A 26912-nucleotide genomic window follows, 5' to 3' on the forward strand; every position below is an offset into this window, starting at 1 on the left:
GCCACCTAGGCTCTAAGCTCTGGAGTTCCCTCCCTAAACCTCTTCGCCTCTCCAACTCAGTCCTTCTTTAAAATGCTCCTTGAAACCTACCTCTTTGACCGAGCTTTTGATCACCTGTCCTACCATCTCGTTCTTTGGCTCAGGGTCAATGTTTGTCAGATTATGCTCCTGTGAAGTGCCTTGGGACGTTTTACTATGTTACAGGCACTATATAAATGCAAGTTGTTGTTGTAAGACGATTTCAGTTCTGATTTGGCTATAATAGTTGTCGAAGATTCTCAAAGAAAGAAATGGATTGTATTTGACCACCCTTGCCTGGCATCAACGGGGCAGTAACAGCCTCAAAATGGGGTCGGTAGCCTTACCGCCCTGTTAACGCGGCGATGCAGCTGGCGCCATTTTGATAGGGGCTGACCACCGTGCGTCTAAATTCTGCCTTATTCAAGCAATAGGCCCCTTTTAATAAGGAATTCTAGGTACTATGACGATCCTCGAATCTCCACTGGAGTATCAGCCAAGATTATATGCTCAAGTATTGTGTCTGTGGGCAATGCTGCTGAACTGTTGTCTGAAGCATGTCCTCTGATTCAGAGATCAGAGCTACCGACTGAGCCAAGCTGACAAAATACTTTATAATTAGTCTTGTAATCTGAGGGTAGGGGATTACTGTAGGTTTCCTAAATAATATGGTAATCACGTAGCTCAGTAAAAATAACTCACTGTAATAGTTTTAATGTTACAAAATGAGTAACCCAATCCAACTTTAGCCCTTTCCCAGGACCTCACGATTACGGAACTCCATATCTCCCTTAGTTCTTTCTTTCTCCTACTGGCCTTTAAAGGATTAGCTTGGTGGTATCTGATTGCTGATTCTTAATTTACCTCTCCACTCGCCTATTCTTTTCAACTTTGATGGTGTGCTGTACTACGGGCTTTGGTCCCTTACCTAGGTTCTTAATTAATTGTTTCATCACAATGTAAATGGAATGTTATATATTTTTTGTTCTTTATTATTCTCATCCATTCCCCCTCCTCCCAATCTATTTTGAAGATGTTGACCCCTTGCCAGGCATACATTTCTACAAGTGCCAGTCACCCTCTGGTACCTTGCCTAAGTCTGGACCTTGATGGTGAGTGTTGGGCAAGATTTAGGACAACGGGGCATGACAGCTGAGCCGGTTCCTGTCCACATATGTGCACCATGAGCAGGGATAGCAAAAATATTAGAGAGACTTTCCCCTCCTTAACCTATAGGTGCTGAGGACACTTGTAGCACTCCCACTATTTCCAGAGAGCTCAGCATAGAATGAGAACGATGATAAAGATTTGAAACTACAGTAATGAGGAGAAACTTGAGATGTCGGGACTACTTCCATTGGAGCAGAAAAGACTAAGAGGAGGTTTAATGCTTTGCCACAGGAAACATTTCAAAGCTAAATTCATGATGTGCGACCAAATGGTTGGGGTGATCCAAGCTATTTACAGGAGAAATGGAAGGGGAACAATCTGGAAATAGTTTGCCACAACTTCATAGCACGGACACTTAACGTAAATTTTTTATCAGCTTGTTTATCAAAGGGTCTACAATAAATTAGATTTCATAGTAAAATCTGGTCCAAAAGGCTCTTGTAGAGGAGATTGAATACTCTCACCTCCTTCTATAGTGCTTCCATGATCTGGAGTAATGAGAGGATTTAGGTTTGAGTCTCAATCTCTACATTTTATGAACAGAAACAGGTGGGATTTGCATCTCTCCACGACCTTCAAAGGAAGGAGCAAAGATTGTACCCTCTATGGCCATGAGACCATTCTTTGGGATCCAACCTGCTCTAATGGACGAGAAGGTAAGTCTTTGGTTAATGCTCAATAATTTATTAATGATTCTAGTGTAACGCAGGAAATAAAACACACGCTGCCACCAAGCTTCCCCTTATAGAACGGTCTGACAATTTTGGCTGGATCATCTGAGGGCGAGAAAGTTGACTGTGCAAGAACCCATCCTGTGACACGAAAGTGCACCCGTGGTAGTCAATCAAGAGTGGCATTGATGGTGGCAGTGGAGACATCTTCTTCTCTGATTGAGGAGGATAATGTGAACATGGAAGGAGTGGGCTGCTAACACAGAAGGGTGTGCGAAAAAATGGACCGCACATGTGCGTGCATGTTAAAAGATGACCAGTGTCAGGCTGGTGAATACAGATTCATTGAACAACAGGAAGGGGTGAAATAATTTATGATGATGTTAGGTACAGAATTCTAGCGACGATGAAGGAACAGCAATATATGTCCAAGTTAGGAGGTCTCGGGGCTGGAACGTGCTGTCAAAGTAAACTTAGTAAGTTGCTGTAGTTCCCTACTTAACAGCACTGTGGGAGCAAATTGAATCTTTGCTAGGATACAATTCATTGGGTGCCAGTTGACCTCATCTTCCTCCCCCAAACAATCATTCATATTGAAGCCTTGACATTGACCCTTAGTTGGCTACTCGACAGTGAGCGGCATCAACAGCCATGCCCGATCCTGTCACCACTCGTCGGTTACACGTGCACACTTTCAGCAGGAGTCACTGGACAACGATCGTGAGCGGCAAATCTGGCTGATGTTCCCCAAAGGCACAGAGGCCAATTGTAGTGCCACCACTTGAGATCAGCCATCTCAACACTGGGAAGTTCTCGGCCTATATAACTTAGACACTTACCGGATAAACTCGCTAAGGCACCAGAGGAGCAGTCACTGTATAACTCTATATCAGTACACAGACTCTTCCTAAAAAAAGCTCTGATTACATAGAATTACATAGAATTTTACAACACAGAAATAGGCCATTTGGGCCAACAGGTCTATGCCGGTGTTCATGCTCCACACGAGCCTCCTCCCACCTTAATTCATCTCTCTTAGCAGAGAGGTCAATAATCAGGGGGCATAGATTTAAAGTAGTTGGTAGAAGGTTTAGAGGGGAGTTGAGGAGAATTTTTTTCATACAGAGGGTGGTGGGGGTCTGGAATTCACTGCCTGAAAGGGTGGTAGAGGCAGAAACCCTCATCGCATTTAAAAATACTTGGATGTGCACTTGAAGTGCCGTAACCTGCAAGGCTACAGACCAAGAGCTGGAAAGTGGGATTAGGCTGGATGGCTCTTTTTCGGCCAGCACGGACACGATGGGCCGAAGGGCCTCCTTCTATGCCGTAAACTTATATGATTCTGTGATTCACCCTATCAACATATCCTTCCATTCCTTTCTGTCTCATGTACTTATCTAGCTTCCCCTTAAATGCATCAATGCTATTCGCCTCAACCACTCCATGTGGTAGTGAGTTCCACATTCCCACATTCTCACCGCTCTCTGAGCAGGAATATAGGAACAGGAGTCGGCCATTTAGTCCCTTGAGCCTGTTCCACCATTCAGTGAGATCATGGCTGATCTGAAGTAAAGAGGTTTCTCCTGAATTCCTTATTGGATTTATTAGTGACTATCTTATATTTCTGGCCCCTAGTTTTGGACTTTCCCACAGGTGGAAACATCTTCTACATCTACCCAATCAAACCTGGAGAAGGTGCAAAAAAGATTTCCTAGGATGATACCAGAACTGAGAGGTTATACCTATCAGGAAAGACTGAACAGGCTGGGGCTCTTTTCTCTAGAAAAGAGAAGGCTGAGGGGTGACGTCACAGTGGTCTTTAAAATTATGAAGGGGTTTGACAGGGTAGACATAGAGAAGATGTTTCCACTTGTGGGGAATCCAAAACTAGGGGTCATAAATATAAGATAGTCACTAATAAATCCAATAAGGAATTCAGGAGAAACTTCTTTACCCAGGGAGTGGTGAGAATGTGGAACTTGCTACCACAAGGAGTGGATGAGGCAACGAGCATGGATGCATTTAAGAGGAAGCTGAATAAGTTCATGTGCAAGAAAGGAATAGAAGAATATGCTGATAGGGTTAAATGAAGTAGGGTGGGAGGAGGCTCGCATGGAGCAAAAATACCAGCAGATTGGCCTGTTTCTGTGCTGTGAATTCTATGTAATTCTACGTAACCCCTTCAAAATTTTAAAGACCTCTATTAGGTCAGCTCTCAGCCTTCTCTTTTCTAGAGAAAAGACCTCCAGCCTGTTCAGTCTTTCCTGATATTTGTACCCTCTCAGTCCTGATATCATCCTTGGTTAATGATGGTTACTGATGTACCTGTGTAGGGTGATCGTGTGGAAGGAAATGATGTTTTTGGTGCTCTGTGTATCACAAGACCCTGGCCCGGCATTGCCAGAACAATCTACGGAGATCATCCAAGATTTCTGAAAGCATACTTCAAAACATATCCAGGTAAATCATCAATATTTTCAGAGAAAAATATCCTTTCATACTTTCACAGATACACACTCTTTAGTTGTTAGCCACCAAATATAGATTGTTGATTTTCCATTCCCACATTATTGGGTTGGAAAGGACCATTTTTTCACCTCTACCTCCTTTGTTGGTTGTTTCAGCGAAACCTTCAGCCAGAAAAGTAGTGCATCGAGAGGGTGCAGAGGAGATTTATCAGAATGACACCAGGGATGAGGGACTTCAGTTATGTGGAGAGGCTAGAGAAGCTGGGATTGTTCTCCTTAGGGCAGAGAAGGTTAAGGGGAGATTTAATAGAGATGTTCAAAATTAAGAAGGGTTTTGATAGAGTTAATAAGGAAAAACTGTTTCCACTGGCAGGAGGGTCGGTAAATAGAGGAAACAGATTTAAGAAAATTGGCAAAAGAACCAGGGGGAGATGAGGAGAAATTTTTACAGATTACAACAACAACAATTTGCATTTATATAGTGCCTTTAATGTAGTGAAATGTCCCAATGTGCTTCACAGGAGCGTAATCAGACAAAAATTGCTACTGAACTCACATATTAGGACAGGTGACCAAAAGCTTGGTCAAAGAGGTAGGTATTAAGGAGCGACTTAAAGGAGGACAGATAGAGAGCCGGCATGGTTTAGGGAGGGAATTCCAGAGCTTAGGGCCCAGACAGCTGAAAGCATGGCCGCCGATGGTGAAGCGAAGGAAGTGGGGGATGCACAAGAGGCCAGAATTGGAACAGCGCAGAGATCTCGGAGGATTGTAGGGCTGCAAGAGATTACAGAGATAAGGAGAGGCGAGGCCACGTAGATTATATCTACAATATAACAAAACTTTAACTACAGTAGCTGAGATCAGTAACTTAGGACAGTGGGTGATGCAAGCTGCATCCCTCTGTCCTGTGGCCCCAAACACTAGTGCCAGAATCATCCCTTTCATCAAATATTGAATCGTATTCTGCTCTCTCATGATGGCTAACTGAAGGATTCATGCCTCGATATCAATCTAAAGTCACTATTGGCAGAAGTTGTAAATGAGCACCAAATCAGATAGTTAGTGTCGTCAGCTGTCAATAAATATAAAAAGCTGGAACAAGACAAGGTGAAGTTGATAAGCTAAGTCTATCTGGGACTCGTGAGTACTTCTGTTCTTGACCTTTGATCCAGGCTATAACTACCTTCCTGTGAATTTTCCATTCCTTCCACTGTCACAAGGCATTAGTTCAATAGCTCTGCTAATGCTATAAAGTTCCAGTGCTTAATAGCAGATCCTGTTATTAAGTTAGTGCCTTAAACGCAACGATATTGTGAAAGAAATGCTATTCCTTTAAATACCCTTATTGTGCAGTGGGCATGGCAGGTTCAGTGATATAGGTTCAAAGGGCGATACAAAAGGAAGCTATTGGAAGATGCAAGAAAAGGCTGTTCATTTTTCCTTTGTAAGTGTTTGGTTTGAAGAGGTATTGGTGATGACTTATAAAGGGGAATTTTAACTCCCTCCACCTGGTGGAAACTGGCTTGAACGGGAGTTAAAATCCAAGCGGTGGACTTCATGCTTTTTCCCCACCCAGTGGCCAGTTTAATGCCGCTGTTAGGTGGTTGAGGTACACGCATGACTCTGGTGGGAGCCTCATGGATACGTGTAAATTGGGGTGCTACAACGTAGTAAGGACCCCGATGCTAACTTAATGGCCGACTGGGCGGAGAGTTCTTTGTAGGGATAAGAGTGCTCCACCGGGCCCCACGAAGAAAGCATGAGCTGCTGACTCCCTCCCCCCACCGTCCACCTTCGCAAAACCCTCCCGTACCCCATCCCCCTACAACTGACCTCAGTGCCGGCCTCAAGGCCACCCGATATTCACCAGCTACACCTGGAAGAACTGCCCCTGGAGGCACGGTTTGGCCAGGCACTTCATGAGCCCCAGTCGTTAGAAGGGTTCCTGCAGCCCTTTCTGCTGGCCGGCCCCCCACCATTTACTCTCTGATAGGCTGTACATTGGCCCCTGGTATTTCCATATCATTTCAGAGCTTTGCTACGATCCATTTTCTACATTCATCCCACTCCATCACATTCCAGGAAGACAGTCATGGTCTTGAGGCGCACTGAGAGAGCAGCATGACTGCAAAGTCTGATCTCCGAACAGCAGATTACTGCACGCGCACACGAGGAATTCAGTTACACCTCTCTCACCCGTCTGTTTCCAGGCTGTTACTTCACTGGGGATGGCGCGTACAGGTCAGGAGAAGGCTATTACCAGATCACTGGCCGGATGGACGACATCATTAACATCAGTGGACACCGGCTGGGCACCGCCGAGGTAGAGAATGCTCTGGTAAGGACACTGCATGAATGACCAAATAAAGGCGCACGGAATAGGAGGCAACCTTGCGACATGGGTCGATAATTGGTTGGGAGAGAGGGTTCGTTCTTTGATTGGCAGAACGTGACAAGTGGTGTTCCCCAGGGATTTGTACTAAAACCTCAGCTTTTCACCATATATATCAAAGACTTGGATGAAGGAATAGAGAGTTGTATATCCAAGTTTTGGGCACTGAACCTCAGGAAAGATATATTGGCCTTGGAAGGAGTACAGTGCAGATTCACTAGAATGAGGCTGGCACTGTTCCCCCGCTTAGGCCTGGGACTAAAAGTGCAGTCAGATCCCGATGATGTCAACGATCTGCATATTAAAAGAAGGACCCCGCGGCTGTCCTGCGGGTGTCTTGCTTGCCTGCTCAAAAGAGGTTAACATCGGGGCCTGGCTCAGTTGTCCCCATGTACACAGTACTGTATCATTTGTCCCCATGGACACAGTACTGGATCAGCTGTCCCCATGGACCCAGTATTGGATCAGCTGTCCCCATGGATCCAGTACTGGATCATCTGTCCCCATAGACCCAGTACTGGATCAGCTGTCTCCCCTTGGACCCAGTACTGGGTCAGCTTGTCTCCCCTTGGACCCAGTACCAGGTCAGCTTGTCTCCCCTTGGATCCAGTACCGGATCAGCTGTCTCCCCTTGGACCCAGTACCGGATCAGCTGTCTCCCCTTGGACCCAGTACTGGATCAGCTGTCCCCATGGACCCAGTACTGGATCAGCTGTCTTCCCACAGAACCAGTACTGGATCAGCTGTCCCCATGGACCCAATACTGGATCATCTGTCCCCATGGATCCAGTACTGGATCATCTGTCCCCATAGACCCAGTACTGGATCAGCTGTCTCCCCTTGGACGAGTACTGGGTCAGCTTGTCTCCCCTTGGACCCAGTACTGGATCAGCTGTCTTCCCACAGAACCAGTACTGGATCAGCTGTCCCCATGGACCCAATACTGGATCATCTGTCCCCATGGACCCAGTATTGGATCAGCTGTGCCCATGGATCCAGTACTGGATCATCTGTCCCCATAGAGCCAGTACTGAATCAGCTGTCTCTCCTTGGACCAGTACTGGGTCAGCTTGTCTCCCCTTGGACCCAGTACTGGATCAGCTGTCTTCCCACAAAACCAGTACTGGATCAGCTGTTCCCATGGACCCAATACTGGATCAGCTGTGCCCATGGACCCTGTACTGAATCATCTGTCCCCATGGACCCTGTACTGGATCATCTGTCCCCATAGACCCTGTACTGGATCAGCTGTTCCCATGGACTCAGTATTGGATCAGCTGTCCCCGTGGATCCAGTACTGGATCATCTGTCCCCATGGGCTCAGTATTGGATCAACTGTCCCCATGGATCCAGTACTGGATCATCTGTCCCCATGGACCCTGTACTGGATCAGCTCTGCTCCTGGACCTAGGTCAAAGCACTGTCATGTTCCAGATGCCGTGGACCTGTTCTCCAGCATCAGGAGAGAGTAGGAAATTCGAAAAATAAATGTGACCTGGACATGTGTATGTAACCACATTACTGCAACGCAGATGAAAACTGCACTTTGTCCAAAATTTAACTGAGACTTGCCACACCAACATTTGAAAATGAAGCCTCTGGGCTCCCACAATGACTTACTGAATTTATCCAGAGAGTAGCTGAGCCATTCAGATCAATAAGGCCCCAGGATAGATCCCCGATCTGTTCTCAGTGTAGCTGATCTCAACTGTGGCAGTAGGGATATTGCAGTTGCCCTATTGGGGCAACCTGATTGCTATCCATTAACTCTTATCTGTGGGTGTAGATGAAAGGAGACTAAGAGGAGACCTGATAGAGGTCTTGAATATTATGAAGGGGTTCGACAGGATCAGCAGGGTGGATGTGGAGAAACTGTTTCCAATTGTGGGTGAGCCCAGAACAAGGGGGCATAAATATAAAATAGCTACTAACAGATCAAATAAAGAATTTAGGAGGAATTTCTTTACAGAGGGAGTGGTGAGAAGGGAATAGAGGGATATGGGAGCAGGGTGGGAAGAGAGTGGGAGGAAGCTTGTGTGGAGTATAAACCAGTTGGGCCGAATGGCCTGTTTCTGGACTGTAGATTCTATGTAATTCCATGTATGTAACACTCACTGTCTAGGCTCATATATAGTTCATGTATGAAGCCTGGCCAGTTGGATAAAGTACTGGTGGGGGATGAGCACTCATAAAGTAGTAACCCAGTATCATTCAGCACCTTCGGCAGAGGATGGGAAAGAACTGGAGGTGAAAATAAACCTGTTAATTGATTGAGATGGTGTTTCTCTGTTCAAATGGTCTTTAGGCTAAACACCCTGATGTATCAGAGACTGCAGTGATTGGCTATCCTCATAACTTGAAAGGGGAAGGTAGGTGAAAGAAACAATAATCTGTATGATTAACCCAATAAATGTTGGTAGACTCTGACACACGTAGCTTTTTATAACTCACAGAATCTCTCATTTAAGTTCTAAAGAGATTTCTTTTGTTCAGTTTGATGTGGTGATCTCAGGAGGTTAAATTGAATCAGTTTGTTTTGGGCCAAAAAGAAAGCTGGTGGCATGTTTCACGATGGAAATATATTTGGTCACAGTGCAAAATGGTAGCGCTTTCGCCTCTGATGTCATTGCTTCCCTGATAGCCCTCCAGAATTCCAATGTTAAAGTACCCCGAATTAGTTGCTAATAAACAGATCCATAATTATGTGGAAGCATTTAATGCCTTACAATGAACCCTTAGGACAACATGAGGAATGTGTGTTGACATTATGTTGCTATGCCCATGTGTGAAAGAAAAGAAAGGACTTGCATTTATATAGCACCTTTCACGACCTCAGGACGTCCCAAAGCGCTTTACAGCCAATGGAGTACTTTTGAAATGTAGTCGCTGTTGTAATGTAGGAAACACGGCAAACAATTTGTGCACAGCAAGGTCCCACAAACAACAATGAGATAATAACCAGATAATCTGTTTTGGTGATGTTGGTTGAGGGATAAATGATGGCCAAGCCACCAGGGAAATCTCCCCCTGCTCTTCTTCGAACAGTGCCATGGGATCTTTTATGTCCATCTGAGATGGCAGAAGGACCTCAGTTTGAAGTCTCACTAGAAAGATGGCACATCTGACAGTGCAGCACTCCCTCAGCACTGCACTGAAGCCTAGATTATGTGCTCAGGTCTTTGGAGTGGGACTTGAAACCACAACCTTCTAACTCAGAGGCGAGTCAGTTACCATTGAGCCGCGGCTATATTCCTCCACTGATTTTCCACTTGTCCCACTGTTAAATAAAACAGTTGAAAATGTTCAAGTGATTTTTTTTTCAAAAAATATACTTTATTCATAAAATTTGCAGCAATACATATAATACAGTTGTCATATCACATTCCGAACGTACACAATACAGATTATACAATTTGCAGGATACATCAAGTCCAGATCAATGAACACATTGTACATAATTACAGTTCATGACACTCTAGGGTGCCTCATTGCATTACACTCAATACAGATTATTCATTACAGGTACGTTACAGATTCATTACAGGTACATTACAGATTCATTACAGTTACATTACATCAATTTGAATTTTACATTCTGCCCAAGGGGGTTTTTCCCTGATTGCATCCCCTCGGTATACAATGGCGCGAAGGCTCTAAACGGTTGCCTTTCCCCACAGAGCCTTTGCGGCGGCCGCACCCAGCCTCAGGGCGTCCCTGAGCACGTAGTCCTGGACCTTGGAATGTGCCAGTCTGCAATACTTGGTCAAGGACAGCTCCTTGCACTGGAAGACCAGCAAGTTTCGGGCAGACCAAAGGGCTTCTTTCACCGAGTTGATGGTCTTCCAGCAGCAGTTGATGTCTGTCCCGGTGTGCGTTCCCGGGAACAGCCCGTAGAGCACAGAGTCCTGTGTTATGGAATTGCTCGGGACGAACCTGGACAGATACCACTGCATCTCTCTCCAGACCTTCTTTGCAAAGGCACATTCCAGAAGGAGATGGGTGACGGTCTCGTCTCCACCGCAGCCTCCTCGGGGGCAGCGTGTGGTGGCGCTGAGAGTGCAAGAAGGATCTGATGGGAAGGGCCCTTCTCACCACCAGCCAAGCTAGGTCTTGGTGCTTGTTTGAAAGCTCTGGCGATGAGGCGTTCTGCCAAATGACTTTGAAAGTCTACTCGGGGAACCAACCAACAGGATCCACCATCTCCTTTTCCCGCAGGGTCTCGAGGATGTTACGCGGACCACTTGCTGATCGCCTTGTGGTCAAAGGTGTTTTTCTGCACAAACTTTTCCACGAAGGACAGGTGGGGCGGAATGGTCCAACTGGATGGAGTGTTCCGTGGCAGCGTGGCCAGGCCCATCCTTCGCAACACCAGGGACAGGTAGAACCTCAGCACGTAGTGACACTTTGTGTTTGCGTACCGGGGGTCCACGCACAGCTTGATGCAGCTGCACACGAAAGTGGCCATCAGGATGAGGGCCACATTGGGCACGCCTTTCCCCCCTTTCTCCGGAGATTTGTACATCGTGTCCCTGCGGTCCATTTTTGATCTCCAGATAAAGTGGAAGATGGCTCGGGTGACTGTTGCGGCGCAGGAGCGAGGTATGGACCAGACCTGCGCCACGTACAGCAACACTGAGAGCACCTCGCACCTGATGACCAGGTTCTTGCCCATGATTGAGAGAGATTGTCGATCCCACAGTCCTAGTTTCAACTTGACCTTGGCAATACACTCCGCCCAGTTCTTGGTCCATGCCCCGGCCCCCCCGAACCAGATCCCCAGCAACTTCAGGTAATCCGACCTGACAGTGAAGGGGACAAAGGATCGGTCGGTCCAGTTCCCAAAGAACATGGCCTCGTTCTTGGTACGATTTACCCTGGCCTGAGGCCAGATCGAACTGGTCGCAGATGCTCATCAATCTGCGGACCGACAGCTGATCCAAGCAAAAGACGGTGACGTCGTCCATGTACAGGGAGGCCTTGACCTGAGTGCCTCCGCTGCCTGGGACTGTCACCCCTCTTATGCGCACATGCCTCCTGATGGACTCGGTAAAGGGTTCGATGCAACACACGAACAAGACGGAGGAGAGAGGACAGCCCTGCCTGACTCCAGATTTGATCGGAAAGCTTTCTGATTCCCACCCGTTGATTGAAACTGCGCTACTGATGTCTGTGTAGAGCAGTTGGATCCAATTGCGGATTCCCTCCCCAAACTCCATTTTGGAGAGCACGTCCATCATGTACGTGTGGGATATTCTGTCAAAGGCCTTCTCCTGGTCCAGGCTGATCAGGCAGGTGTTCACCCTCCTGTCCTGTACGTAGGCAGTCGTATCCCTGAGTAACGCCAGGCTGTCAGAGATCTTCCTGCCGGGTACAGTGCAGGTCTGATCGGGGTGGATCACCACCTCCAGGACTGACTTGATTGGTGATGACCTTGGACAGAATTTAGTAGTCCACATTAAGTAGTGAGATGGGTCGCCAATTTTTGATTTCTTCCCTCTCCCCCTTCTGCTTATAGATGAGGGTGATGATGCCTTTCCTCATGGAGTCTGACATGCTGCCTGCCAGGAGCATATCCCTGCACACTTCCAGCAGGTCTGGGCCTATCCAGTCCCACAGAGCCAAGTACAACTCCACCGGCTCTCTCTGTGCACCTTTTGGAAGAAGAAACGCGAGCAAGTCTCGTCCTGCTCCATGGAGCGGACTCTGGACCGGAAGATGATCTTGGAGGCCTCGGAGGCAAAGAGCGAGGCTTGCTGGTCCTTCACCTCTCTGAGTTCCTCCCCGACATCGATCCCCATCGACTGCAGCAGAAGATTCTGCATGCTTTTCTGGAGTCGGGATGTTTCCCTCTGCCTCTCTCTCGCCTTCTGAACACCTTTGAGGATGAAGTTCTCTTGATATTCGCCTTGATGGCTTCCCACCAGTGCACTGGGGAATCAAAGAGGGGCTTTACGGTTCTCTAACCTTTGTAATACCTCTTTAGTTCCTCAATGTTTCCTAGGGTCAAAAGTTTCACGTTCAGCTTACATATCCCCCTGCCCACTCTCTGAACATCCTGTAGGTGACAGTCAGATAGGAGGAGGCAGTGGTCAGAGAAGAACTTGGTGGATCTGGGCCCTAAGCTCTGGAATGGACGGACCCGTCTGGTCTGGACCAGGTGTATTGACACGTCGCACCGTCTGCAGGGTTGCTGAAGACGACGCACAGCTTGGCGTCTTTCACCGCTTCCATCAGGAGTTTGGACGTAGTGTCCAGTTTGTTGTGGCTCTGCCGGATCGTCCAGCCGCATCGATGATGCAGTTGAAGTCACCGCCGAGAATGACCGGCCTGGACGTCGCCAGCAGCAGTGGGAGCTGCTGGAAGACGGCCAGCCGCTCGTTCTTCAGAGCCAGGGCGTACACACTGATCAGCCGGAGCGGAGTGTCTTTGTACATTACGGCTGCTACAAGGAGGCGACCCCCCACACCTCCTTTATTTCAGTGATGGTGAAATTGCCTCCCCGCAGCAGAATCCCCAGGCCGGAGGCACGGCAATCGTTGCCTCCCGACCAGATCGACGGCCGGTGGGCCCACTGCTGAGGTGCGGCAGGCCGCACTGCTGCAAGAACAGCAGGTGAACAATAACCAGTAAGGTATTCACGCTGGTCTCTGTTTATAAGCAGCTTCATAGAGACCTGCCATTTTTGAGTCTTCTTACTTCCAAGCAACTGACATCTTTCTCGCTCCTGGATGTCAATCCCAACACTTGAACTTGTTGGAGTCAGCATACCTGATGTGAATTTTGAGGCTGGGTTTGAAGCACATGGTTAGGGCAAAGTAGAGGAACTTCACTCTGCTTGGGAACTGTTGCAACAACGAAAGGAATTGTTCCATCCCCAGCATTGATGCCATGTTCCTTAACACACAAAACAAAAAAAAAAGAGCCACTGCCGTGTGATTTATACATCAGTTGTTTTCAGCACAATGAGAAACAGCTTGCACTGCAAATGTCACCAGAGGTGCTGTTGGGAAGAATTACTGTCATACTATTGCATTCCATCTGCCTCAGTGGGATCTTCCCATCCATTTATATTGCGTATGTGTGCAAGCTGGCATGATGCTTACTCTCATTCCTTCCATTTCCTTGACTTGAAACAAATCGTTTGCCTCCCCGTTGTCACCTTCCATAGCTGCAACTAATGTTAAACACCTAATCAATATTGCTAATTTCTAAAAAATCCACCAGTGGTACAGAGTAAACCAGATGATCAGTCAGCTGTGGGCTTTATTCATGAGGAAATGTTGCTTATCTCAATCACATCTGACTTGAGCATTTTTTATGAATGAAGTAGTTGTTCTTCTAGATGTTACAGAATTTTATTGGACGATATCTTGATGGACTAGAAGCCTGGGTTGAGTGGCATAACCTCTAAGGCAGGGCCACAATAAAGTCAGTGCATGGTATACGCTGTCGGTTCTAGGTTTAAGAATGTACCTAAACCCCACCACTGATGGCTTGATCGATTTATTCAATGAGTTGTTCAGTAATGCAAATAAGGAAAGTCCCAGGTTTGTGCTGAGTTAGCTGATCACAGCCACCGTGATGATAAGGGAACTATAACTGGCTTCAGTGCTTAGAGTTACGGAAAGGCAAACTGGCCAGTGTTCCAACTCCTGATGAAAAAAAGAAAGACTTGCATTTATGTGGCGCCTTTCCTGACCTCAGGACTTTCCAAAGTGTTTTATAGTCAATTAAGTACTTTTGAAGTGTAGTCACTGTTGTGATGTAGGAAACACGGCAGCCAACTTGGGAAGCATCAACCCATTAACTATGGAGATAATAATGTAACATAAGGCCTTTTACGTGAATCGTTAGTAGTTCGATAACATCTGAAGGTACTTAATGCCCAGTTACAACAAAGCTCATTGAGCCACTAACCTCCCTAAGATATGAATGTGCTGCTTCTTAGCATCAGGAGTAAATCAAACCACCTGGCAGGAAGTTGGTTGAAATGTTTCGGATTTGCATTTCGAGCAACTGTAAGTCAGACACTTAATATGGGCAAACTAATGGGCTTATCGTGCTATAGTAGTAAACTGGTAGAAGATGCCATAGATGTAACTGGTAGAATAGATAAGGGAGAACCAGTGGATGTGGTTTATTTCAATTTTCAGAAGGCCTTTGATAAAGTCCCACATAAGAGATTAGTATGCAAAATTAAAGCACATGGGATTGGTGGTAATATACTGGCATGGATTGAAAATTGGTTAACAGACAGGAAACAGAGAGTAGGAATAAATGGGTCTTTTTCGGGGTGGCAGGCGGTGACTAGTGGGGTACCGCAGGAATCAATGCATGGGCCCCAGCTATTCACAATATATATCAATGATTTGGTTGAGGGAACCAAATGTAATATTTCCAAGTTTGCTGAGCTGCAAGAAAGCAGACAAGATTTCCAAGAGCTGCAAGAAAGCAGACAAGATCCCGAAAGGACTCCAGATCACGAACCCACTCAAGTCCACATACAACTCGGATTACGCTGAGAGACTCTGCCGCCGTACCTCTCGCACACTCCGCAACCATCTCATACACCAACTCTACAGCAGACGCCACAACCTCGAAACCAAGATAGAGTCCATACTCTCAACCTGTACTCAGGACACAGCAGACCAGCTACGTTATACCGCCAAACAGACGAGGCAACGGAACTACGCTGCCTACATGAAAACCAAGAGCAGGAAACTTGAGAAACTCGGCATCACCACCAGCAACGACCAAGCTTCCCCCGGTACCACGGTTGCAACCACAGGGAAGTCTATTGTCAATTTATCCGACCACACCCTTCAACCAGACGAAATCGAAGTTCTCAGCCGAGGGCTCAATTTCTGCCCCACTACCAAAATGGACCCCACTAGTCTCGCGGCGGACACAGAGGAATTCATCAGGAGAATGAGGCTCCGGGAATTCTACCACAAACCCCAAGATTTCAGCAGCGAACCCAATGAGACAATCGACGATCCGGAACAGCAGACAGAGGGATCCGCGGTACAGCAACCGAAGAGGAAAGAGTCAAACTGGACTCCTCCGGAGGGTCGCTGCCCTCAGCTGGACATGTATGCTCAAGCTGTCAGGAAATGCGTCAATGCCAGATTCATCAGCCGCACTCAGAAGACAGTCCAGAATGTCACCCGAGCACAACGCAACGCCATCAACGCTCTCAAGACCAACCGCAACATCGTCATCAAACCAGCGGACAAAGGAAGAGCCATAGTCATACAGAACAGAACAGACTATTGCAAAGAAGCATACCGACAACTGGACAACCAGGAACACTACAGACGGTTACCCGCAGATCCGACCAAAGAACACACCCACCAGCTCAACAAACTGATCAAGACCTTCGATCCAGACCTTCAAAGCATCCTACGCATTCTCATCCCACGTAATCCCCGCGTGGGAGACTTCTACTGCCTCCCAAAGATACACAAAGCCAACACACCCGGACGTCCCATCGTATCAGGCAACGGAACCCTGTGTGAGAACCTCTCTGGATACATCGAGGGCATCCTGAAACCCATCGTACAGGGAACCCCCAGCTTCTGTCGCAACACTACAGACTTCCTACAAAAACTCAGTACCCACGGACCAGTTGAACCAGGAACACTTCTCACCACGATGGACGTCTCGGCACTCTACACCAGTATCCCCCACGATGACGGCATCGCTGCGACAGCATCAATACTCAACACCAACAACAGCCAATCTCCGGAAGCCATCCTACAACTCATCCGCTTCATCCTGGATCACAATGTCTTCACCTTCAATAACCAGTTCTTTACCCAAACACACGGAACAGCCATGGGGACCAAATTCGCACCCCAATACGCCAACATTTTCATGCACAAGTTCGAGCAGGACTTCTTCACTGCACAAGACCTCCAACCAACACTATACACCAGATACATCGACGACATTTTCTTTCTATGGACCCACGGCAAGGAATCACTAAAGAGACTACACGATAACATCAACAAGTTCCATCCCACCATCAAGCTCACCATGGACTACTCCTCAGAATCAGTTTCTTTCTTGGACACACGAATCTCCATCAAAGACGGGCACCTCAGCACCTCACTCTACCGCAAGCCCACGGACAACCTCACGATGCTCCACTTTTCCAGCTTCCACCCTAACCACGTCAAAGAGGCCATCCCCTATGGACAGGCCCTGCGAATACACAGGGTCTGCTCAGACGAGGAGGAACGCGATGGACACCTACAGACGCTGAAAGACGCCCTAGTAAGAACGGGATATGACGCTCGACTCATCGATCGACAGTTCCGACGGGCCACAGCAAAAAATCGCATAGACCTCCTCAGGAGACTAACACGGGACGCAACCAACAGAGTACCCTTTGTCGTCCAGTACTTCCCCGGAGCGGAGAAACTACGCCATGTTCTCCGCAGCCTTCAACATGTCATCAATGAGGACAAACACCTCGCTATGGCCATCCCCACACCTCCACTACTCGCCTTTAAACAGCCACCCAACCTCAAACAGACCATCGTTCGCAGCAAATTACCTAGCTTTCAAGAGAACAGCGTCCACGACGCCACACAACCCTGCCACGGTAACCTCTGCAAGACATGCCAGATCATCGACACAGATACCACCATCACACGAGAGGACACCACCCACCAGGTGCATGGTTCATACTCCTGTGACTCGGCCAACGTTGTCTACCTCATACGTTGCAGGAAAGGATGCCCCAGAGCATGGTACATTGGCGAGACCATGCAGACGCTGCGACAACGGATGAACGGACACCGCGCAACAATCGCCAAACAGGAGGGTTCCCTCCCAGTCAGGGAACACTTCAGCAGTCATGGACATTCATCCACTGACCTTCGGGTAAGCGTACTCCAAGGCGGCCTTCGAGACACACGACAACGCAAAATCGTCGAGCAGAAATTGATAGCCAAGTTCCGCACCCATGAGGACGGCCTCAACCGGGATCTTGGGTTCATGTCACGCTACACGTTACCCCACCAGCGAACAAATGTTATCTGTTTTTAATATAATGGGTCATTTGCTGGCTCTCTCTGCCTTCCGGATGTTTCTGCCTCTCTCTGTTTTTTTTCTCTGTTTTTTTTTCCCTGTTTGTTTTTTTGTTGAATGTGTATTCGGGGGTTCTGCAGGTGACACCTCTCTGTCTGAACACGGTGATTGCCTTGGCAACGGGCAGTTGCAGGGGCAGTCTGTAAACACCATGTATTGTTCTATATGTATAAATGCGTAGGCTTCAAGGAGATCCTGAAACATTTGCCTGAGGAAGGAGGAAGTCTCCGAAAGCTTGTGAATTTAAAATAAAATTGCTGGACTATAACTTGGTGTTGTAAAATTGTTTACAATTGTCAACCCCAGTTCATCACCGGCATCTCCACATCATTACACAAAACTGGGTAGGATCGTGAGATGTGAGGAGAATGCAAAGAAGCTTCAAGGCGATTTAGACAAGTTGAGTGAGTGTGCAAATACATGGCAGATGCAGTATAATGTGGATAAATGTGAAGTTATCCCCTTCAGAAGGAAAAACAGAAAGGCAGAGTATTATTATAGTGGTGATAGATTGGGAAATGTTGGTGTACAATGGGACTTGGGTATCCTTGTACACCAGTCACTGAAAGCAAACATGCAGGTGCAGCAAGCAGTTAGGAAGACAAATGGTATGTTGGCCTTCATTGCAAGAGGATTTGAGTACAGGAGCAAGGATGTCTTACTGCAGTTATACAGGGCCTTGGTGAGATCACACCTGGAGTATTGTGTGCAGTTTTGGTCTCCTTACCTAAGAAAGGATATACTTGTCATAAAGGGAGTGCAGCGAAGGTTCACCAGACTGATTCCTGGGATGGCAGGACTGCAGTATGAGGAGAGATTGGGTTGACTCGGCCTGTATTCACTCGAGTTTAGAAGAATGAGAGGGGATTGCATTGAAACATATAAAATTCTGACAGGGCTAGACAGACTGGATGCAGGGAGGATCCACTAGCGTCCTGAATCTAAATAAAGGAAATTACGAAAGTATGAGGTATGAGTTGGCTAGGATAGATTGGGGAACTTTACTAAAAGGCTTGACGGTGGATAGGCAATGGCTAATATTTAAAGAACGTGTGCAGGAATTACAACAATTATTCATTCCTGTCTGGTGCAAAAATAAAACAGGAAAGATGGCTCAACCGTGGCTTACAAAAGAAATTAGGGATATAGTATTAGATCCAAAGAGGAGACATATAAAATTGCCAGAAAAAGCGGCAAGCCTGGGGATTGGGAGCAGTTTAGAATTCAGCAAAGGAGAACAAAGAGATTGATTAAGAGGGGAAAAATAAAGTATGAGAGTAAACTAGCAGGGAACAGAAAAACTGACTGTAAAAGCTTCTATAAATATGTCAAGAGAAAAAGATTAGTGAAGACAAATGTAGGTCCCTTACAGTCAGAAATGGGGGAAATTATAACGGGGAACAAAGAAATGGCAGAACAATTAAACACATACTTTGTTTCTGTCTTCACAAAGGAGGACACAAATAACCTCCCGGAAATGTTAGGGAACCAAGGGTCTAGTGAGAGGGAGGAACTGAAGGAAATCAGTATTAGTAAAAAAATAGTGCTAGGGAAATTAATGGGGCTAAAGGCTGACAAATCCCCAGGGCCTGATAATCTACATCCCAGAGTACTAAAGGAAGTGGCCCTGGAAATAGTGGATGCATTGGCGGTCATCTTCCAAAATTCTATAGACTCTGGAATAGTTCCTACAGATTGGAGGGTGGCAAATGTAACTCCACTATTTAAAAGAGGAGGGAGAAAAAACAGGGAATTACAGACCAGTTAGCCTAACATCAATAGTGGGGAAAATGCTAGTCTATTATAAAGGATGTGATAACAGAACACTTGGAAGGCATTAACGGGATTATGAAGGGGAAATCATGCTTAACAAATCTACTGGAATTTTTTGAGGAGGTAACTAGTAGAATAGATAGGGGAGAACCAGTGGATGTGGTGTACTTGGATTTTCAGAAGGCTTCTGATAAGGTCCCACACAAGAGGTTAGTGTGCAAAATTAAAGCACGTGGGATTGGGGGGTATGTACTGGCATGGATTGAGAATTGGTTGACAGGAAACAGATAGTAGGAATAAACGGGTCTTTTTCCAGGTGGTAGGCAGTGACTAGTGGGGTACCGCAGGGATCAGTGCTTGGGCCCCAGCTATTCACAATATATATCAATGATTTGGATGAGGGAACGGAATGTAACATTTCCAAGTTTGCAGACGACACAAAGCTGGGGTGGAATGTGAGCTGTGAGGAGGATGCAAAGAGGCTCCAATGTGATTGAGACAAGTTGGGTGAGTGGGCAAGAACATGGCAGATGCAGTATAACGTGGATAAATGTAAGGTTATCCACTTTGGTTGTAAAAACAAAAAGACAGATTATCTGAATGGTGATAGATTGGGAAAAGGGGAGGATGCAATGGGACCTGGGTGTCCTTGTACACCAGTCACTGAAAGCGAGCATTCAGGTGCAGCAAGCAGTTAGGAAGGCGAATGGTATGTTGGCGTTCATTGCAAGAGGATTTGAGTACAGGAACAGGGATGTCTTACTGCAGTTGTACAGGGCCTTGGTGAGACCACATCTGGAGTATTGTGTGCAGTTTTGGTCTCCTTATCTGAGGAAGAATGTCCTTGCCATGAAGGGAGTGCAGCGAAGATTTACTAGACTAATTCCTGGGATGGCAGGACTGACGTATGAGGAGAGATTGGGTCGACTAGGCCTATATTCACTAGAGTTTAGAAGAATGAGAGGTGATCTCATCGAAACATATAAAATTCTAACAGGACTAGACAGACTAGATGCAGGGAGAATGTTCCCGATGGATGGGGAATCCATAACCAGGGGTCACAGTCTCAGGATACGGGGTATGCCATTTAGAACCGAGATGAGGAGAAATTTCTTCACTCAGAGGGTGGTGAACCTGTGGAATTCTCTACCACAGAAGGCAGTGGAGGCCAAGTCATTCGATGTATTCAAGAAGGAGATAGATATATTTCTTAATGCTAAAGGGATCAAGGGATATGGGGCAAAAGCGGGAACAGGGTACTGAGTTAGACGATCAGCCATGATCATTTTGAATGGTGGAGCAGGCCTGAAGGGCCAAATGGCCTACTCTTGCTCCTATTTTCTAAGATTCTATGATTCTAGGATGTTTCCCCTGGCTGGGGGGTCCAGAACGAGGGGTCACAGTCTCAGGATACGGGGTAGGACATTTCGGACTGAGATGAGGAGAAATCTCTTCACTCAGAGGGTGGTGAACCTGTGGAATTCTCTACCACAGAAGGCTGTGGAGGCCAAGTCACTGAATATATTTAAGAAGGAGCTAGATAGATTTCTGGACACAAAAGGCATCAAGGGGTATGGGGAGAGAATGGGAATATGGTATTGAGATAGAGGATCAGCCATGATCATATTGAATGGCGGACCGGGCTCGAAGGGTCGAATACCTACTCCTGCTCCTATTTTCTATGTTTCTATGTAAAGGGCAGAAATTGGTGACCAAAGGAAAGGCACAATATGAACCACCTTAGGAACATAGGAATTCCTTGACGCAAAAAGACCAAGGGCCATCAAGTTCAGCTTCTACCATCCTGGTAGTCGCATGATACAATGATAATGGAGTTGTTGACTAATCATAGCAATCAATCTCTACCGATTAGTCCACAATAGATCCAGACAAGAGGTGCGGAAAACTCCAGTGGTGGAGAACTTTGAGAACCATAGGTCCAAAGTCACATGTTCCTCCCAAGCATAATACAATTACTATATGTCATGTCTCAAATTACTCATATACTGTATTTTACTGTGGCTGAATTGTACATTTTTGAGAAGCTATGTAAAGATGCAATGTTTGCAACTAAAAATGGAACTGAAGGTCAAACGGCCTGGGAAAATATAATCAAGTTTTTTTTGAATTGAGAGGACTGGGAAAAATAATGATTTGAAATGTTTGGCTAGTTTCAATGTTGTGGAGATGCCGGTGATGGACTGGGGTGTACAAATGTAAGGAATCTTACAACACCAGTTTATAGTCCAACAGTTTTATTTGAAAATCACAAGCTTTCGGAGGCTTTCTCCTTCGTCAGGTGAGTGTCGAGATTCATTGAAAATTACCGCATATATAGTCATAGAACAATGCCTGGTGATTACAGATAATCTTTCCAACTGCCTGTTATCAAGGCCATCAAATTAATTGAAAAGTGTTCAGACAGAGCAACCTTAGATACCCCAGACAACTGAACATACAAACTCTCCTGAAAGCTGGGTAATTACAGGAGAACAGCGTCCACGACACCACACAACCCTGCCACGGCAACCTCTGCAAGACATGCCAGATCATCGACACAGATACCACCATCACACGAGAGGACACCACCCACCAGGTACATGGTTCATACTCCTGTGACTCGGCCAACGTTGTCTACCTCATACGTTGCAGGAAAGGATGCCCCGGAGCATGGTACATTGGCGAGACCATGCAGACACTGCGACAACGGATGAACGGACACTGCGCAACAATCGCCAGACAGGAGGGTTCCCTCCCAGTCGGGGAACACTTCAGCAGTCAAGGACATTCAACCACCGATCTTCGGGTAAGCGTTCTCCAAGGCGGCCTTTGAGACACAAGACAACGCAAAATCGTTGAGCAGAAATTGATAGCCAAGTCCCGCACCCATGAGGACGGCCTCAACCGGGATCTTGGGTTCATGTCGCGCTACACGTAACCCCACCAGGGGAAAAAAAAAGTTATCTGTTTTTAATACAACTGGTCATTCTCTCTCTTTCTCTTCCTTTCGGATGTTTCTCTCTCTCTCTCTCTCCCTCTCTTTCTTTGGTTCTGGCCGTTTGTATGTTCAGTTGTCTGGGGTATCCAAGGTTGCTCTGTCTGAACACTATTCAATTAATTTGATGGCCTTGATAACGGGCAGTTGGAAAGATTATCTGTAATCACCAGGCATTGTTCTATGACTATATATGCGGTAATTTTCAATGAATCTTGACACTCACCTGACGAAGGAGAAAGCCTCCGAAAGCTTGTGATTTTCAAATAAAACTGTTGGACTATAACCTGGTGTTGTAAGATTCCTTATAGTTTCAATGTAACATTGCACACCATAAAAGCTGGCATCAGTAAAAGTGACCATGAAGCTATTGGATTGTTGTAAAAACCCAACTGGTTCATTAATGTTCTTAAAGGAAGAAAACCTGCCACCCTTACCCAGTTTGGCCTATATGTGACTCCAGTCCCACACCAACGTGGTTGACTCTTAACTGCCCTCTGAAGTGGTCTGGCAAGCCACTCATTTGTATTGAAACTGCTACAATCCACAAAGACTGCAAGGGTTCAAGAAGAGGGCCCACCACCACCTTTTCAAGAGCAACTAGGGATGGGCAGTAAAAATGCCGGCCTTGCCAGAGATGCCCACATCCCGAGAATGAATAAAAAAGAATTATTGATGTTAAAACACAACTACACTACCACCCGTGCCCCCCCCCCCCCGCCCCACCATAAGAAAAACTGACTACACAATACCTGACCAGGAAAGATGATTGGAAATATTTATAATCTCTTCAATGATTGAGCCAACATGGCTTCTGGGTTGTTGATGTTGATGATAATGATAATGATGATTTGTTCCAACTAATTACTAGTCCCATGCCAGAATGCATGCTAATGTACCCTTGCCTTTCCTGATTGGCTTCTTTTGTGCTTTGTTTCAGCTGCCTTTGCCTTTGTTATTTTGAAAGACATCAGTACCATTTCTGAACCGGTTATCGTTAAAGATCTCAAATCAATTGTTGCATCTGAGATCGCAAAATATGCTGTTCCTGGTCGCATCCTGGTGAGTGGCCTCCCTCGCCCCTTCAAGTTTACTAGTTAGAGTCAATGAGCAGGATTCAGGGACTGCACTAAGTATATGCGTTGACTCTCGTAGGCAATGGAGTGTTGAAGTGAGATAAGGAGTGAAGTGCTTTTGAGCTACAACGCTATGCTAGTTTTTGTAGTTGTATTTTCGCAGTCTTCCCTTGGAAAGAATAGTGTGAAGTAGTGGAAATGTTCACAGGCTGATTAACAGTCTGACAGGGTGGCGTTGTCGTTGTTTTCATATCTTCACGCTCTTCCTTTGGAAAGAATAGTGTGAAGTAATGGAAGGATCCGCAGGATGATTAACAATCCGACAGGCCGCAATGTGAACGCTCCTTCCACGGCCGTATCCATTTTATCTCTGCCGATAGGGTGGTTAGTCATATTTGGTGGGAGGGTTTTATGGTCTCCCACAACCCATACGGTGAAGGTGGGTGGAATCATCCACACCCACCAAACACAAGTATTCCGCTGGATGTCGACCCAGAATTCAGAGCTGGAGCTCCGGTCTCTACTTGTCAGGACTGTCCGTAGCGGGTTTCAAATCCTGCACCTTCTGACTCAGAGGCGGGAATGCTACCACTGAGCCAAAGGCTCGCTCCACCGCTGTGGCAGTGTGGAGGCAAGGCGTGAGAAACGGAAAGATCGGCAACATCAGAGGGAGCGACAGGAGAACCTCCCGCCACGAACGTGGCTGTGTGAGATTTGTAGTAGACCATGTTTGTCACGTATCAGTCTCCATAGTCCTCCATGCACCCATCCACCATGAACTTATGCTCCCTTCCTTGTTGGGACCTCATTCTCGAGTACAAGGGATACACGACCACTGCATTTAGCTGCAGTGTGTGTGTGGTGCAGCACCTTTCAAACCTGGAAACTCCACCAGCTAGAAGGACAACGGCAACAGGTGCATGGGAACACCATCATCTCCAGGCTTTAATGAAATGAATCATGGATTTTTTTTCCTTCTTTTGCATTTGTTGTGCATAACACTATTATCATATGAAGCGTATGCACTGTACTATTTGTATATACACAATCGTTTGTATCTAAAACAATCAACAGGAAGTGAAAGTGTTTCTAATCAGCGATAACAAGAGGGCTTAGCTCCCCATAACCATTCCAACAAAGATACTATTCGTACAACCTTTATTCTTTGTAATTTAAGACTTATGATTTATGCCAACCGTAAGCCTTGAAATAATGATATACCATTTAACAGTTTGAGCTGGTTCACCACAGGTTAATGCGACCCCAACGGCACAGTCTTATCTCCCAAATTTCTTCCAAATTGCTGGCCGAAAAATGGGCAACCTGCAGTTGAATATCCGCTCCCCCCCCCCCCCACCTCCCTGAGTGTAAGTCACCCTTGTCAAGTGCAGACGAGTCTGGAGAAATTTTCCATCAATTTGAAGCAGCCAGTTGGTAGAAGATTACCCAGGAACAGAGTTCTGGCTAAAATCGTTTCAGATAGTTCTAGGAAGTGTCTGATCCAGTTCACCGTTCCTTTGCAACTTCGTTTCAAGTTATGAGGGGTTTTGAGTAAATAAGGAGAAACTGTTTCCACTGGTGGGACGGACACAGATTTAAGGTAATTTGCAAAAGAACCAAAGAGGAGATGAAGAGAAATTCCTTTACGCAGCGAGTTGTTCTGATCTGGAATGCACTGCCTGAAAGGGCGGTGGAAGCAGATTCGATAGTAAGGTTCAAAAGTCAATTGGATATATACTTGAAAAGGAAACATTTGCAGGGCTATGGGAAAAGAACAGGAGGGAGTGGGACTAATTGGATAGCTCTTCCAAAGAGCCGGCACAGGCACGATAGGCCGAATGGCCTCCTTCTGTGCTGTATGATTCTATGAAACAGGAATGCAGCGGAAATAGTTTCCAAAGAACAGCACCTCAGTTACACGAGAGACTTTGAACTGACTGCTGTTTGTATCTGAAATGCCAGATGATGTTGGTCCTTTAATTACTGTTGTGTGTACCGAGTTGGGGCAAGCAATGATTAGCTGTCAAAGGTCTCCCCCTACCCCCTCCCCCCACCCCCGGTATGCTTTTGGACAGCGTGTAATTGTTGTTTCTAATTTTCAGATTGTGAAGCGCCTTCCCAAAACCCGATCCGGGAAAATCATGAGGCGGTTGCTGAAGAAAATAGCCACCGATGACACTTCTAATCTGGGAGACCTCACCACACTGGACGACCCTAGCGTCATCAGAGAGATCACTGCGGCCTACGAAAAATATAAAAAAGACTCCGCGACCAGCCAATAAACTATGTCAAGATTCCTTAAACTATAACGCCGAACGCAATTTGACACATGCAGCACCAAAGGGTTGCATACTGTTGAAGCTCGCTGTTCAGTGTTGCACTTACAAACTAATTATGCTGACTCTGATTGATGGTATTTATGAATCGGCGATAGATGCAGAATTGACTCCTTCCTGTCCATAATTTTCCCCCTTGACCCTTCTCCAGGAGACATAATGGCGATTCCACGGGGGCAAGCGTCTGTCTGGAACCCGATTCCAGTGGCCAGTCTTCACGTGAATGCCTGCAATGTTCAGACCATTTCCGCAGTTAGGGTGGGTGATCAGCCAAGCCTATTCCGCGCTCTTAACTAGCCATCTGCATTCGCACATTCCAGCAAGAGTCATTCACTGGATAATCATAGAATCATAGATATCATAGAATCATTGTGATTAGGAAGCCTGGCTGATTTTTTGTTTTTTAATTTCCCTCACAACATAAGGCGTTGAGTCTACTTGTCAGACCCGTGCCATTCCCCTGCCAGAGAATGGCTAACTGAGGACAGATAAGGGATCAAACTTCAGATCTTCTGATCTCTGTCTACTTCCATACCAGATAATGCATTTAGCACCTAAACCATTAAAATGCAACTTGAATTCTGTTTAATTCAAAGAAACACTGTGAATAAACTTTTAATTTGCTTTTATTTTTAAAAACATGTACAAGGCTTTAGATTTTTACAAAGCAATGGTGGAGATTTTCTGCCCTTGCTCTCTCAGGCCCACAATTTTCTGCTTATTATGGGCTAGCAAATACAGAAGTGGACAATCCCAGCCAATGTAACAGATTCGGATATGACACCAAATGGTAATCAATGTCTCATTTATTAATAGTCAAATCAAACATGTAAAGGTACCAAAGATTAGACAATATTACCCTGTTTGATCTCTGGGCAGAGGTTGTAATTAAGCTGGTGACGTGGTCATTTGAAGT

At 46.2% G+C, this 26912-nt stretch overlaps 1 protein-coding gene across 4 annotated transcripts in view; it reads left to right on the top strand.

The window, feature by feature from the left end:
• Window positions 1-26635, top strand: part of LOC137324707 (acetyl-coenzyme A synthetase 2-like, mitochondrial) — a 64250-nt gene extending 37615 nt beyond the window's left edge. For 3 of the 4 annotated variants that reach the window (XM_067989316.1, XM_067989317.1, XM_067989319.1), the window contains 6 exons: window positions 1732-1844; window positions 4193-4319; window positions 6538-6665; window positions 9025-9088; window positions 23525-23646; window positions 25763-26635. In XM_067989316.1, the coding sequence (XP_067845417.1) occupies window positions 1732-1844; window positions 4193-4319; window positions 6538-6665; window positions 9025-9088; window positions 23525-23646; window positions 25763-25942 (734 nt within the window). In that variant the 3' untranslated portion in view covers window positions 25943-26635. Of the gene's footprint in view, window positions 1-1731; window positions 1845-4192; window positions 4320-6537; window positions 6666-9024; window positions 9089-23524; window positions 23647-25762 lie in introns of those variants that run through there. The other variant, XM_067989318.1, reaches the window with a different exon arrangement.
• The last annotated feature ends 277 nt before the right edge of the window (window positions 26636-26912 follow it).

This window comes from Heptranchias perlo, chromosome 8 (assembly GCF_035084215.1).
Source record: "Heptranchias perlo isolate sHepPer1 chromosome 8, sHepPer1.hap1, whole genome shotgun sequence".
Classification (NCBI taxonomy): Eukaryota; Metazoa; Chordata; class Chondrichthyes; order Hexanchiformes; family Hexanchidae; genus Heptranchias; species Heptranchias perlo.